This window comes from Ambystoma mexicanum, chromosome 5p, assembly GCF_040938575.1.
Source record: "Ambystoma mexicanum isolate Mex_15411 chromosome 5p, UKY_AmexF1_1, whole genome shotgun sequence".
Lineage (NCBI taxonomy): Eukaryota > Metazoa > Chordata > Amphibia > Caudata > Ambystomatidae > Ambystoma > Ambystoma mexicanum.
In genome coordinates this window covers 553,432,484-553,448,770 of record NC_090930.1, presented here as the reverse complement: position 1 = coordinate 553,448,770, position 16,287 = coordinate 553,432,484, and the positions used below count along the sequence as shown (strand labels likewise).

The following is a 16,287-nucleotide window of genomic DNA, read 5'->3' as shown; positions in this document are numbered from 1 at the left end:
CCAAGTATGTATTGGAATGATTTAGAGAATATCTGGGTTTGTAACACCACCTGTGCCTTTTGTATATTTAAGATGTTAACTTTGTTATTTCCTATACAGGTTTTGTAGGTTTTGAGGATCACTTTAGCAGCATGAGCATGGAGACCAAAAGAAACTTAAAAAATCAGCAAACTGGTTTTCATCGAGAACCACCCCCACCTCCGCCGCCAATACAACGCCCGTAAGTAAATTGTGCCTCATGCCACATTACTATGTTTGCTTATTCCCAGTTGTTTCAATTTAACGAGAACCCCATCATCTTCCAGGATAATCAGAGAAAGAGAGCAGCCAACAGGCACAATGAAGAAGCTTTTTGTCCCCAGCACGCAGTCTGGGCAAAGAGAGGGTTTAATCAAACACGTCATGGCAAAGAGAGAGAGTGAATATGTGAATATTCATGGATACAGGTGAGTAACCTGAAGTGTCAGTGAGTAACCTGAAGTGTCCTTAAGCTCAATGATTTCATCCCTGCTCACTTGCACCTATCTCTGCTTTATACATTTGATATAGAGTTTTATACTTCAGTTTGTTGCATGAGCCAGAAAGAACTTGAGTAAGATTGTGTTTCCTCAAAGCATGCATTAATGTGTTGAATACTGCTTTTTGTAACCTTTTTGATCACACCCCCAGGAAGGTTCGCTGATCTTTTCCCAAACGTGGTTGTAACCAAGCAGATCTATGTCTAAAGGAATGTGGTGCACACATCACAAATTCTATCATGATTTACCCGTAGGCCATACAAAACAGTGGTTTACTGATAGAGGCAACCTGGAATCTTTGAGTGTCTGCTCCCTGGAACTCTCCTTGTTGAAACTAAAGAAACAGTGGTCTGAAGGTGTCAGGGACTTGTGGTACAGTACACAATGCTTATAACAAAAGTAATTGCCCTCAATCACACATCTCTAGCTTATGATGCTGAATCACTACAACATCATTTATTTGATATATCAATCATGACAATTTTAAATGTATACCGTATATAGTATTTTACAAATAATTTCTTCCAATATTTTGTTGCTCGGATTCCTAGCTCGTCGCATTATTCATTGAATGGATCCTCCACCACAATCAACCGTGTGCGTTAATGACGACATACAAAAGATATCCAAGTGAAATCATGTAACATGAATAATCACGAGATTAATACTGAAAGGTTTCCATTCAAATTTCCTTCAAAGAAACTGATTGGCCCGGCATTTGAACTGAATTATTATAGTCACAGCGCTTTCATGAGTTGCTGTATAGCGTTTGTGGCACCCCGTACAAAATTTACATTCAAGATGTTTTTAATCACTAGAGCTTGATTGGAAGAAAGGTGTATGATAACTTTGGAATGTACATGAAGAATGGTTAGCAGCCTTCAACATCAGATTGCCGCAGATTGTCCTTTCACGCCAGAGCTATCGTAGGAACCAGAGAATGAAAGCTGTTATCTATGAATGGGCACCATTATTGCTCTGTGCAGATGTTTGTAAAGAAAGCTGCAGTTAAATCTATATTGGCCTGTTAGTGTTTAAATGCTACAGCAATTTGGAGCGGTGACCTTATGTTAAAATGTGCCGTTCAAACACAAAATGCAGAACATATGGTTGTTGTGGTCAGTAGAGCAGGTTTAAGTTCGTCCCCTGATTGGTAATGCGGACAGGAACTTCAGACTTTATCTCCGATTGTGAACAATTTGAGTCTGGATAAGATGCACAGTGGGCTCACCATCTTGCATGTTGCGGTGCTAGTCGGTCATGGAAGGTTTGTTTAAGCAGCTCAATTTTCAGGGGCTTATCAATAGCAAGTGGTGTGCTGTGTTATTAAAGATAGGCTGAAAGCATTCCAGAGCTCGGGACTGCAAAGAAGCAAAGTCCCAGTGTTTTAGGGATTTTAACTTTTCCTGTTCTATTGTTAGTATGTTGACTGAATTGAGGTTGGACCTTTACCAATTAGGGGCTACAGATCGATGTAACCCTTGTTCCAGAATGCCATATGCATGATTCATATGTATTTATGACACGACTATGAATTATTTAAAGTGCAGACCTAGCTTGAGAGCAGTGCAGTGCTGTAAAAGGTTTGGGTAGCCAGCATTTGGGCTGGCATTTTAACAGTAGCGCAGTACTGCGAGTTGCGTTCTGTTGTCCATTGGGATTAGATCATGGTGATGATTAAATCCTGTGCACCACTCGTATGCTTGCCAGTGCTTCTTTCATCTAAATGCCTAGTCTGTCTGGCTGCTTTGCACTAGTAGGCTAGCCAATGTTTCTTTTTGTGGGTAAAGGCCCACTATATAAATATTTCTGGAGCTTGTGGATCTGCTTAGATCATATGCTCAGCATAGTCTGACATCTAGTAGTAGTTGCGTAGTATTACAAGATTTGTTTTTGGGACTCAAAAACGGACGTTGACAGGGCGTGTTAGTAATACTATCCCTAGTGTGATGTGTGCTGTACCCATGGTCCTTTACGCACCAAGGTCCCTCAGATTGTTTTTTTCAGCCATTGAAGTTGTTTGCAAACGTAGAGTACTGTTCCAGGCTGATGCCTTTAATTAGTTGAAGGTTTACTTGTCGACTCTTCTTTCTTTCCTTATTGTTTGCTTACGCCGCATGGCCAACAGACTGCTCGACGGCTGTTGACGGGCAACCTCATCGTCGACTACTTGACTGATCGACGACCAGACACAGCCTACACAGGCCTTTTTGGGCTCTTGACCTTACCGTAGGGAGAGAGCGGGGAGGTTCTTCATACTGACCTCTTTAGAGAATGTATATTCTGCCATCCCCTTTCCCTTTTACTCACCAATCTGCCCTTAAAGTAAATAATGGACAAAACTCCCTTTAAATTTTCTGTGAAAGGACACACACTGAGTGTGCAATTACTGTCTCCCGAGGGATCACCCTGAAAAAGTTTGCAAATCTTGTAAATATTTTTCGACTGAAAATGCTAAGGGACCGGCACATCAGATGCTGGGCCGCTCACGCAATGTGCGCCAAGGCCGCCATAGATGTAACGGAAGACTCCAGCGAGGGCAGTATCGGGGTCCTTAGTGATGCTGAAGGTGAGTGGGGTTCGTTGGAACCCCAAGTGGAGGCCCCCGACTCCAATGAGCATGCCGGCGGCACTGTGATGGAGAAGACAACCGGTGACCAGAGCACACATAAGCCCAAGAACACTAAACGCATATCCCACGGCCGACTTTCGACAATACAGTTGAGCGTCGAAGCCCATGGCGTGTCCACGAAGAAAGCCTCAGGTTCCTCTCTGTCCTCTGGGCCATCGCGTATGCTTTCGTCCCATGACAGGCCTCTGAAACTGGACCCCAAGCTCGGTTCAGACACTGCACACAAGGCCCTCCTTTCACGCGCCGAAAAATAGGCAGCAAAAGGTGCATCAGCATCCCCCAAGCAAACGCTGAAGATGCAAGAGCTCATCAAAAAACATGTCAGTGTCTCCCTACTTAAGGCTAGGTCACTGAAACTGAAATGTTAACACCTTTTGGCCTCCAAGAGCATGCACAGGCTGTAGATCTACCCCCCTGTAGACACTCTCTCAGGGGCTATGCACCACAAAAACCAAACTCCCTCTCAGTCCACCCCGATCATGTCTGGTTTCCCACCTTCATGTGATTATACTCCTGAAGAGTTTAATAAGATTTTAAGGCGGATGTCATGTTTTGTGGACTTTATGGACAGGCACCTAGATCAACTATCATCCCTCAGGAATGCCTCACAGCCAAGGGCCTCAGCCACCACCCAAGATGGATCTACTGCAGTCCAAGTGGACAGTGCACACTCATGACATGGAACAAGGATGAGCATGTGAAGTCAGCTGGATGCCTGAAGGGAGTCATAAAAATATGGGTCCCCTAGAGGCAATTCTTCAGACCAGGATGTTTAGGGATAGAAGACGATGTGAGAGTGGTCGATAAATCACCCAGAGGGGGGAGTGTAGAGGAGGAGCAAAGTACCCCTACTCCACCTACCCGTCTACATTACCTGAGAAGTATGAACCAAAGTATGTGACATATACTACACCAAAAAGAAAGCAAGAAAGAGAGCAACGACTCTGTGCAGTACCCATATGAATACCTATACCTAAGAGAATATGAGAAGTGAAGTATCCATTAAGGAAACCATACCTACATTCAAGACAATATGATGGCCATTTAAATGTGATTCCTGATGAAACAAAGAAACTGAATGACCAGGATGAATGGTGACGATTTATGAAGAATAAAGAAGTACCAAGGATAAGTGACATCTTGGGATCAAGATGAAGAGACTTATGCCATAAACATGATAAAACATGATGAAGATGCATAGTTAGTTTAAACGTGTGCAGATGCAATGAAACGCAAGCAGCAAAGCAATCATGAAGCTAGCAAAATGATGATTATAGTGAATAGATTGCGGCAAGCACCAATATATACATAGATACCTTTATAGATACATATTGATTGAACAAAGAATGAATCTTCCACTACGTATATAGCAGTCTTGAGCAACGAGGAAAGCCTCACATTCAGTGTCACAGTTACAAAAGCAATTGAATTAAACAGAATATATTTCAGCTAAGAGTTGGATGAGCCAAAGAGCCATGGTCTTATCAGAACTATAAAACTAGAATTGGCTGACATTAGATACAATTAACGTGAAAGAACAGAAGCTTCTGTTCAAGAAGGTCAAGTGAAAACAAAAGATGTCAGAGGACCATTGGAGAATAAAATCAAATACACAGAAAGGTTCAAATCGTGGTGTCCATTCACGTGATGGAAGAAAGTTGGACGCATGAGGAGATCACACCTACGCACGGAAGCCAGACCGTACCCATATTCCTTACAAAATCTCAGAGAACAGTACAGACTCGAGGCTAACTTCAAACACTAATTGACACTGAACCATTGAGGTGATGATGGAGTGTACTTTTAATTGGTGGGAAGCTGGTATCAAGACAAGGTCACCCTCACCTGGTTGTTCAGTCTGCATGCTGCTCACGTAGGTGGAAAGTTACTGACTGGGGTTAGTAGCCAACCAATTGTAGAGGACCACGTAGTTGGGGGTCCTATAGTTTGTGTAGCCGATAGGATGTTGTACATTTAGTGACGTTCATAGTGGCCATTTTGAAGGGAGGGCTTAGTTGCCTCACCTGATAAGTATCCAATTATGCCTCTTCATTACTCTATACAGATATAACACCTATTCTTAGTTATCCACTTAGATCCAATCCCGCTTACAGATAGATTTTAGAAGTTTGCCACGTAGGATGACGTTGGTAATGACGCAGGTCAACACGTCATATGTGACCAATTTTGGGTTTCAGAACCCAGCTTTTTTATGAAATGATTGAGAGTTGAGTATCGAGCGATTGCTGATGTTCGTGGCACTCCCTGTTTTAGTTACTTGCATTAAAACAGACAAACATTTGCCAAGCTATTTGTGTCATCTGAATTATGGATGTTTGATTACAATCTGCATCCCCATCTATCTCAGGGATATTGCTACTCAATTTAAAGGGCTGGAAGTCTCCAGTTCATACCATTCCAGCTCTGCTTCCAAGCTGTCATCTTTGGGCTGGGGCCTCGATTCCAACGACAACAGAATCAAGCTTGTCGACGATGGTACCCCCCGTCCTAGACGGCTTTGCTGCAGACGATCCCTTTGTCCACCATGTCGACAACGACGACCCCCAACTACGGTCTTGCTGGCGACCACAATGTCAACGACTGCCTTGTTGATGGCTGTTTTGGCAGGAATGGAACTTCTGTATTCTTCGGTTCCGCTGGGGAGCGATGGGGGTCCGTTGCCTTCGGGGGAAGTAGTGTGATCGTCTCGGACCAGCTTTGCTCCTTTGCCCCTGATGTAGATTCTCCTGCAAGATCCCTAGACCTACGACTTTACCTCGAGTACGGAGGAGGAAACTCATCAGTTTCTCAACACTTCGGCGTTGGGCGTACGGCCAGCGGTTCCATCCACGTCTGGGGACTGGGGACTGTTCTGCCTCACCCGCACTCCCTGCTCTCAATACAGGTGCTGACTACGCTGCAGTCGCTTCTTGGACAGTTGGATATCCCGCTCCCGGTACACCAAACCCTGGGGCGTGGGGGGCCCTTGGGGAAGGATTTACTAGCAGTTCTCTGACAGAAGGATGTGTCGCCAGGGTCAACCACAGAGGGTCGGCTGCCTGTTCCATCGCCTAGGGGATACAACTCTCCTTGTAGGGATCCGGAAGAAGGGGAGCTGGTGGAGTCTGAACCCGATAGCGTTCCACAAGAGACACTGTCAACGGTTTCGTCACCACCCACCCAGGCGGGCGGATACCTGGGATACAGAGCCAGAGGTGGATCCCCTGAGCAGCCCGGCACAGCCTTTGCCACCGGACGATGTGGGCGCCTTTCATGCCATGATGGCCAAGGCTTGCCAGGAGTTTGGCCTCACTCCGGAAGAGGAGAGGAAAGACTTTTTTTGTTTGATCATTTGGAAGAGGCAGAAGGCGGTCTTCTCTATCCCCATCTTGGACCACGTGTGGCAGGAAGGGCTTTGCACGATGCGCCATCCTTTCACAGAGCCTGCGGTCAATGGCCGCTTGGAGAAAAAGTTCAAGGTGCCCGAGTCCACGCCAAGTGCTTCAGGTCGCAGCCCACTCCGGAGTCGGTGGTGTCGGCAGCAGCCAGTAGGAAGGCACGTAGCCAGCATCAGTGTGCAACTCCCCAGGACAATGAGGGCCGTATGCTGGATGCTTTTGGCAAGAAGGTGCGGATGGTGGGGGCGACGCTGGTGAAGGCGGCCAACTCATTGGCCATCATGGTGCTCTACGACAGAGAAATGTAGCACAGATTGGCACTGCTGCTGGACCATCTACCTGAGCAGCAACGAAAGGAGGTAATGCTTCTGGTTCGTGAGTGGGAAGAAGCCTCCAATCATAGAATTAATATTGTGGTGGACTTGGCAGAATCTAGGTTTAAACGGAGACATAATGGAGTAGTCCTCTGGCAGCAGGCCGGGTAACGCTGTACCGGTTTTAGACCTGAAGTACAGCACAAGGTGGTGGACATGCCTTGCGAGGGTGAGCAGCTATTTGGGGAGAAGATTGACGAGGCTCTGAAGAATATGAAGGAGGATTCAGATACGCCGAGGTCCCTGGCGACGCTGAAGGGTAGACGTTCCTTTCGTCCCTTTCGGGGAGCCTTAGGGAATGGCAGGTTTGCAGGATCTCGCGACAAAGGCTACGGTCGCTCCAGCTATTCCTCCCAGGGGTTTTGTTGACCTTACCAGTCAGCTCAGCGGAACAAGGACTATCAAAGTCAGCGAAAGAGGGGTTCGTCCCCTTCTGCTTCTAGAGGCTGCCAGTCCAAGCCACAACAATGACTGCCACAGGGGCAGTCGACTTGGAGGGAGTGGCACAACATTTCGACGAGTGGCGTTTGATTACAACGGACTGATGGGTGCTCGATGCAGTCCAAGACGGCCACTCGTTGGGAGTTCCGGCGTCCGCTTCTCCCTGTTCCACCAGTGAAGGTATCGCAGCCGCATCTACAGATTTTAAGGCAGGAGGTACGCCTGATGCTGCAGAATGGTGCTATAGAAAAGGTCCCGAGTCAGAAAGAGGACAAGGAACCTACTCCCAGTTTTTCGTCATCAAAAAACCGAACTGAAAATGGCGCCCCATTCTGGACCTAAGGCCACTAAACAAAAATGTGAAACGACAAATGTTCAGGATGCTAATAGTGCAAGACATTATACGAACAGTGCTGCCTTGGGAGTTTCTGGTGACATTGGATCTAGAAGATGCTTATTTCCACATCCTAATGCAACCCAAACATCGCAAGTTTCTACGGTTTGTAGTCGGCGACGAGCATTGCCAGTTTCGGGTTCTCCCCTTTAGCCTCAAGTCGGCTCCCAGGACTTTCACCAAGTTCCTGGCTCTGGTGCCTGCTTACCTGCTTACCTCCACAGGGAGGGACACCGTGTTTACCCGTACCTGGACGACTGGTTGGTCAGACTTGTCAGCGGGCATCAGAGCCTCTCCAAGTGGCTATGCTCCTGTTACAGCATCTCCTCTTTGCAGTCAACTTTGCCAAATCTGGTCTGATGCCCTCTAGGGACTTGGTTTTTCTAGGGGCTCATTTCCATACACAGCTCAATCTGGTGAAGCCATCGTTGGAAAGGATAGAGAAGCTGTTATCCATGGTGGGTTCCTTTGTGCCGGGAACAGAGGTCACGGTCCGCATATACATGCCTCTTCTCTGCACCATGGCGTCCTGCATCCCACTCATCCTGAATTGTTGGCTTTTCATGCGGCCAGTGCAAGTGTTTCTCGCTTCAAGATGGCCACAGGTCCTCGGTTCCTGGTCCGACAAGATTCTCATATCCCAGGCGCTGGCAGACGCCCTGCAGTGGTAGACTTGCTCCGACAACATAGTGACGGGTATGCCCCTGGTGGAGCCAGATTTTCAGTATACGATCGTGACAGACGCTTCCCAGATGGTTTGGGGAGCTTGCCTCAACCAGTTTCAGGTCCTTGGCCAATGGTCCTTCAAGGAGGCTTTGTTGCACATCAATGTTCTGGAGTTGAGGGCAGTACACTGGGTACTGAAGTCATTTCTGCCCCTTATTCAGGGCTTGGTGGTATGGGTTCTGACGGACAACACCACAACTATGTTTTATCTCTGCAAACAGGGAGGTAGGTACGCATTCACAGCCCATGTCGGGAGAGGCTCAGGCTGTCTAGCACTGGGCCATAGCGCGCAAGATTCACCTACTGACTTACTATTTGCCAGGGGTTCAAAACGTGCAGGTGGATGCTCTCAGCAGAGACTCAGTTCAGATGCACGAATGGCAGCTAAAGGACGGCCAGTTGGCGAGGACATTCATGAAATGGGGGACTCCTCCGCTGGATTTATTCGCCAGCCCAGAAACAGGCAGTGCAGTCTCTTCGCCAGCAGGGTGGCTCATCTGGACTTGAGGGGGGGGGAAACGCATTCTCATTCCCGTGGACGGGCCTGTTTGCATATGCATACCCTCTGTTTCCTCTGATCCGGAAGACGATCCAGATCGTGCACAAGGTTACGTGCAAGGTGATGCTGGTGGCGAAGTTCTGGCCCTGACAGACCTGGTTCTTGGACCTTCTTCACCTAGCAGTGGACGACCCTCTTCATCTAGGGTCAGAGCCGGATCTTCTGTCACAGAACGAAGGAAAGGTGTGGCATCACGACCCGGCTCCCTCAGCCTTGCAGCGTGGCTCCTGACCACTCCTAATTTGGATACCTAAGACGTCCAGGGGACTGTCGCTGCATCTTGGCGGCAGCAAGGACGCCATCTACCAACGTGTCATGCACCCGAAAGTGGAAAAGGTTCTGTGCCTAGTGCTCACAGCAACCGAACTTGCAGCCATTGTAGGTTTCGCCTCCATAGCTCCTGCCTTTTCTTCTGCCGTTGGAAAAGGGGGGGGTCTCGCGTTGTCTTCGATCGGGGTCCAATTGGCTGCCTCCAGGTTCACGAGGAAGAAAAACTCTACACCTCTGTTCAGCGACAGATTGATTAAATATTTCCTCAAGGGCCTTTTCAGGACATTCCCCCCAAAGAAGTTTTCTCCAGTCTGGAGTCTCAACTTGGTGCTCTCGGCCCTCATGAAACCACTGTTTGAACCCATGTCCACGACGGCAGTGAAGTTTCTCACGTGGAAGGTTGCTTTTCTGGTGGCCATTACATCTGCCAGGAGGGTCTCCGACATTCAGGCTCTGGTTATCGACCCGCCGTATCTGCGTTTAATGAGAGACAAGGTTCTCCTGTCTACAAATCCTCACTTTATTCCTAAGATTCCTTCTGAGTTTCATAAGAAAACTACGTTAGCCTTGCCCACTTTTTTTCCAAAGGCTTCCACTCCAGCGGAGAAAGAGCTACATTCATTGGATGTCAAGAGGGCTTTGAAGTTTTATCTGGACAGGACTCGGTCCTTCAGGACTTAGAGACAGCTATTTTTGGCTTTTGGCCCCTCCAACAAGGGGAAGCCGATTTCGAAGCAGGGCCTTTCCTGTTGGGTATCAACTACGATTTCCTTTTGCCACAAAAAGTCCGGAAAGCCATTGCTGTCGACTCCCCCGACTAATTCTACGAGGTCCACAGCGTTGTTGGTGGCACTGTGGTCAGGGATACCGTTCAGTGACATTTGCCAGGCAGCAACATAGCCCGTGCCGCACACCTTCACCAGACACCACTGTCTGGGTCAACAGCAGCAGGGGATGTGCAGGTGGGTTGTGCATTCCTCCACAGGTGGGTTGTGCGTTCCAGTAAGGTAAGCCCAGCAGTTTCCGGGGGTTGGCTTTACTAGTGCTTTCGGTCTTGATAACTGAAAATGCATGTTTTTCTATTGTTGGTTCATTATTAACTGGGGGCATGGGTATTGTTTGCCTGTTATGCACCTCCAGGTTATCTTACTGCTATGTAGTGTATTCACAGCATGTGAATCCATGAAAGATCCAATGCTGGAGACGGAAGTAGTTTCTTACCTGTAACTCCATTTCTCCAGCGTTGGTATCTTTCATGGATTCACATGCGCCCTCCAGCCTTCCCCCTTCAGGCAAACGTATGTTTTGGGTTCCTCCATTTTGGTGAGGTTAAAATCTGAAGGGAAGCTGCGGGGTTGGGGGGGCTATTTATAGTGGACGTCCTATTGGTGCAGCCCAAAGCACCCACAAAGAAATTGATAGGACACTCGGTGTCGAAGTTTTCCATAGGAAAACTGCTGTTTTAAAGTTACTGAGGTTTCCCAGCCCGACAACGGGAAATATTCACAGCATGTGAATCCATGAAAGATACCAATGCCGGAGAAATGGAGTTAGAGGTAAGAAACTACTCCCTTCCGGGACGGCAGTTCAGACGAAGGAGAAAGGCAACAAGGAGGGAGTTGCCCTTGCCCTTTTCAACCCAGACCTGCGATCGTTCAAAGTAAGAAACGTAAGACTGGGAATCGCAGCTGGCGAATGGTGTGACGGATGTCAACGGTACACATGGGCCCTCCCGCACTGATAGCCAGGGCGGGGAGAAGCGATTACTGCCATGGTATCGTCCAGCGGCAAAAGTGAAGCTGACGAGTTCAGCACAGCCGGTGAACCAGTGGACGCTGATAGCAGACCAGACTGTGTTAAGCTCAGGATTGTGGAGATAACAGTGTATGAAGAGAAGTTTAAGACATTGAGGTCTTTTGTGAACAAACTGGGTATCGGAGATATAGAGTGGTCCGGTGCCACGTGGGCGCTCATTCGAAGGTCTCGAAGGTGTCAAAGTGGTCATACGAGGGTCAAACCAAACCCCGTTTACAGTCGAATGTCTGACACGTTGAGAAGAAAGTAAACCAGATGGTTGTTTAAAATAACATTGAGCCTTTTTGAATGTACACCCGTGAACATTGTGTCGACAAGCGTGAACCTGACTGAGGGATGTCCACAGTGAATTGTTAATCTGAGCCTGATTGAGGGAGGCTGACGTTGAGAGAAGGATCAGAGCCTGGTTGAGGGGGATCCAGGGGTGATGAGTAACCACCCGACGTGAAGATTACCGAAGGAACTTTTGTTTGATGTTTTGATACATCAGTCCCTCTGAAGCAAGAGTCTTTGCATAAGAGACTCACAGAAGGCCCTGATATTGTTGAAAGGAACTGTTACCTCGTGCTGGAGAAGCCCAGGAATGTGCTGTGCTCAAGAATCACGCCTTGTCCTGTGCTAAAAACGTGGGGAAGGGAGACCCCAGCTATAGCATTCTGAGAACACTTCATTCTTGTGAACATTATCAAACACTACTTTGTCGCATAGAGGTAAGGATTGGCAAGAGGTTTTTTTAGTATAGGCCCTTTTTATTTGACTAAGACACCACTTGGACTGTATTATTATTATTTGATGGTCGTAGCTTGCTCCCATCTTAGATTTAGGTTTAGATTAGGCGTTTATCTCACCCATTTTTGCACTTTAATAAACTCCCTTGAACTGTGATCACTTGTGTCGGTCTTACTTTGATGCCATGCCTTCCTTACAATGGTGGGGCCGCAAAACGGGCTCTTCGTCATGGGATAATGGTTGATACTGCAGCCCCTTTATGTACATAGAGGAGCAGCTGGGCTGGCATCACTGTTATGCTCTGCTCCCCTCATGCAGGTGCTGAAGCTGCTCCCAAACCATTTAAACCGAGAGGGGACCTTAAATGCACAAAGCTATCTCAAAGATAGTCATCCAGTAGCTTAAGGAACAAGAAGGGCTTGGAACTCTAATTTGGTGGCTGTGGTTCTCGTTCTCAAAACTGATGTCCAGATCCATTGAGAACCAGAGAAATATGATTCCCAAGTTGCCCATATGAAACCACCACACCTGATTCCCATTCCTACATTGGGACGCTGGAAGAAGGAGCCCAAGTCAAATAAAACCTCAATGGCCCAGTTAGTGGTTCTTTTGACAGTAGGACAAATAGCTCCTTTGGTGCTGGCGGGAGAGAGGAAGAGAAGGAGCTGGATTATGAGCAGGAAGCTGGACATTCAAGAGGATCCCAGGAGCCTGGGGAGAGCAGGAGGTAGAACGCTGGACAAGAGACCCAGAGACGAGGCAGGAAGGGGACAGGATGCTGGGTAAAGACAGACCCAAAAGGTGGGGAGTTTGGTGACCGAGTGGGCTTGGAGGAGAAGGACCCAGAAGACTGGGGAAAGGAAGGGCCAGAAAGTGACAGAAATACAACAGAAGTGGAGACAAGTGGTAGCTATGAGGAAAGTACCCAAAGTGGAAAGTACCCAAAGGGTAGACTAAAGAACCCAAAGGAGTGAAGAAGGTGGGAGAGTAAGGAGTGAATTGGGGAGCCATAATTGTAGTAATAGAAATGCCCAAAGGGGAGAAGAGGTTGGGCGAAAATTGGAAGAGAGTTGGTCTATCTTAATTGTTGTGAGAAGGTGTGGCGGATAGGCAGCTCTTGAAAGAAATGCCTAATGAGGGATGGATAAGGTAAGAAAAGGAGGCGGGACTGTGACGCCAAAGCACTTCATGGACTTGCGGGGGGACATCCAGCCCCTGGACTAGCAGAGTATTGGCAGAACATTTGTTGGAATACTTTATTTTCATGAAGAACATGTTCTGTAGGTGGGTTTTGCCCCCACTGAAGAGAAGATCCATCCTGACACCCTTTTGTTTACTTAGGACACCATTTGAGTATTTTGGTCAATCCTGTATACCTTTAGTAGGAAAACCCTTTTTCAACTGATTCCCTGTTCTGGCCTTTTGTCGATCAATGTCTGTGTGCGACACCTGCCAATGCTATAGTAACTGTGGCTGTCCTTAAAAATGGTTCAAGTATCCTTTCCATAACAAAACCTGAAAAGGGAGAGCAGACCTGGGTTTTCAATGACAATATCTTGCATATGTTAGCAATGCCTTCCATATGATGTGCATTCCAGATCATATGTGAATGCCTGGCAAGTGATGGTGTGCTATAGCTGACAATGATGTGAGCATCGCCCGATAAATGCCTATAGAACATCAGTCATCAGCCAAAGGAATTGCCTTTGTTGAATGCTTGTTTTTGTTATGTAATTGAGTATTGAGGTGATTTTGGTGATATATGAACCTTGTACTTTGAATATGCTTCTCAGAAAGTAAGATTTCACCCTTAGTTTGACCAGGTTACCTGCAATTTTTCATAGATGTCCATTGATTCCTATGGCAATTTCTCTGCTTCTACTTGTTGTTCGTTTCTACGCTATCTTGCCCTTGCATTCAGCCTTTCTCATGTAATTGGCCCAGCATTATCTCTCCTGTTGATCTCCACTTCCTCGCACCCCTGTTTCCTCTCACCTTCTTTTACTAGTCCTTAACAGTAAACTTTTTCTGGTCTGTCTGCTTCACTTCATCTTTGTTCTTCCTCTGAACCCTTCCTACTATCCTCATGTTTCTTCTGACTTTGAGTTGTAGGTTGTGTGATTTCAAGAGGTGCTCCATGTCTTGTTTCTGCAAAAGGGTATAATTTTGTGTGTCTTTGTGTTGCAGATTTTTTGCAGGAACATGGAATGTAAATGGTCAGTCTCCAGACAGTGGCCTGGAGCCCTGGCTTACTTGTGACCCAGATCCCCCTGATATCTATTGCATTGGGTAAGAAACTGTATTATTGATTCCACTGTAAGATAATTATAGTATGTTGAAGGTGCAAGACAATCAATAGATCTACATGGTCACTCCACTAGAGGAATCCCACTTCAAGTCACCCCAATCATCAGACCTTCACCTTTCTAGGTCATGACCCTGTGACTGAAAATTAAAGACGACCCCAGAGTACAAACATCTGATTTCTGGTAGGAGGTGTCCCTCTGTCAGATTCTTTCTGGAACAATCAGAAAATCCAGTCATTAACGTAGATCTCTCCACTGTGCTGATCCCCTGACCTGCATTCTTCTGGAAAGTTCTGGGCCAAATGATGATCAGGATTGCCATTTTCCACTTATCACGTGGCTGTAATTTTCCATTACTACCTGCTCAAACCCTGAGCTTGTATTGTCCGTACCATGTAACACCTCTATTGCCTTGCACAAAGTCACTGCCTCCGCAGCTTCCATGTTTCAATCAAATGACTCATTTGATTCCCAACATTCATTTAACAGGTAAACATCTAACACACTAATTGTAATGTTTTATTAGTGTTATAGTTCACAACAAACTTTTCACTTAACACCAATTACACACATCACAATTGTAACATAATTGAAAATCTTTAATGCATACAATATGATAATATCAAGATTGTTTAATTAGAGATCACCAAGTTAAGGTCCCTGAGAGTAAGGTATTAAAAAAAGGTACTAAAAAGAGTAATAACAATTAATTTCATCATGGCATCATAGTTGTATCATAGAAACAGCATTCCACGAAAACAATATAAAAGTAATACTAACAATAAGATTGCGGGTTTTCCCAATACTCCCTATGAACCCAATCCCATATTAATCATTAATCTTGGGCTCATCTGGGAACAACTCTTTTAAAAAACGCAAGGCCGCTAATGCATTTTGCATCAAAATATATTGCCAGATTAAACAAGAGGACAACGATCTGGAGTCTATAACTAAATTATTAAAATACATGTCATGCTGAGGTGCCAAGGCGGTGCATTCAAGCAGCAGATTATACATTGTTTCAGTGATTCCCTCTATATGACAGTACCTGCAAATCCTCAGGCTGCGTTCAATCCCCTCCCTTCCTCCTACAACTTTCTTTGTCTGGAAGAGGTTCAGACACATGTAAGCATTGTGTACATCAATGATGGCCAGGGAATTTTTGCAAGTAATGGAGGAGAGCACAATAGGGGCTTATATCGAGCAGGAGCCCTGAATATAGGCGTGTCCATGCACCCCCTCATTTATATATATATATATATATCCAGTCCATCTCCCATACTTTCATTTTGCTGTGCATTAAGCAGCAAGTCCACACTCAAAGCATAGTATTTAATATAATCTTGGCATTTTTCAACCCACCTGTTCATTGGACTGCTCAACCTATTATCCATCACAAATTTCAGCTGCCTCCAAATAGACATTCTCTGCAGTTAACCTTTTCATCTGGAAGTTTTGATTTTTCTATATTGCAATAGCCACGAGTGAATGTAATCCGAGTTCGTACCTTATAACATGATCCTATACCCCTTGCGCAAGCTTTAAGACTCTTCTCTAAAACAGTCCCTCAAGTTTTATCCAATTATCTGCAAGGTCAAATAGAAGGGTTTCGGCACCGTAGGTAACAACCAAGACTACTTTCTTGTAGTAATATTCAATCAATGGTACAAGGGAGTTCTAGTAATATCTGTTATTTATTTGTATGGTTTGGAGTGCCAATGCTGTCATTTCTTGCTTTGTGTTTTTAAGAAGCTCACTCACGCATTTGCACTAGAACAAATAAAAACCCTGGTAGGTAAAATGATTTACTCTTCCGAACACGTTATTGCCCAAATACCATTTAAACTTTCCATTTATTCTTTTCCGGTCTACCCGGAACACAAAGATCTTAGTTTTGACCACATTCATGCACGTTAGGACAGTTTTTCTGAAGCCCAACTAAGGGCTTAGTAAAACCATACAACTGAGACAATACAAAACTCCACTCTTCATACAAGACTGTACCACCTGAGTATATGGTAGCATAGACGGAGCAGCCATGCTTATCTCAGGAGGGAGAGAGGGCTGTAGCTTGGTATAAAGAAATTGTAGCATACATATGGTCCAAAGAAACACTGAAACACTA

At 46.0% G+C, this 16,287-nt stretch overlaps 1 protein-coding gene across 3 annotated transcripts in view; it reads left to right on the top strand.

Moving 5' to 3' along the window:
• Nucleotides 1-16,287, top strand: part of OCRL (OCRL inositol polyphosphate-5-phosphatase) — a 1,330,750-nt gene that overhangs the window by 261,106 nt on the left and 1,053,357 nt on the right. For all 3 annotated transcript variants that reach the window (XM_069612980.1, XM_069612981.1, XM_069612979.1), the window contains 3 exons: nucleotides 100-220; nucleotides 306-446; nucleotides 14,044-14,145. In XM_069612980.1, the coding sequence (XP_069469081.1) occupies nucleotides 100-220; nucleotides 306-446; nucleotides 14,044-14,145 (364 nt within the window). The remainder of the gene's footprint in view (nucleotides 1-99; nucleotides 221-305; nucleotides 447-14,043; nucleotides 14,146-16,287) is intronic.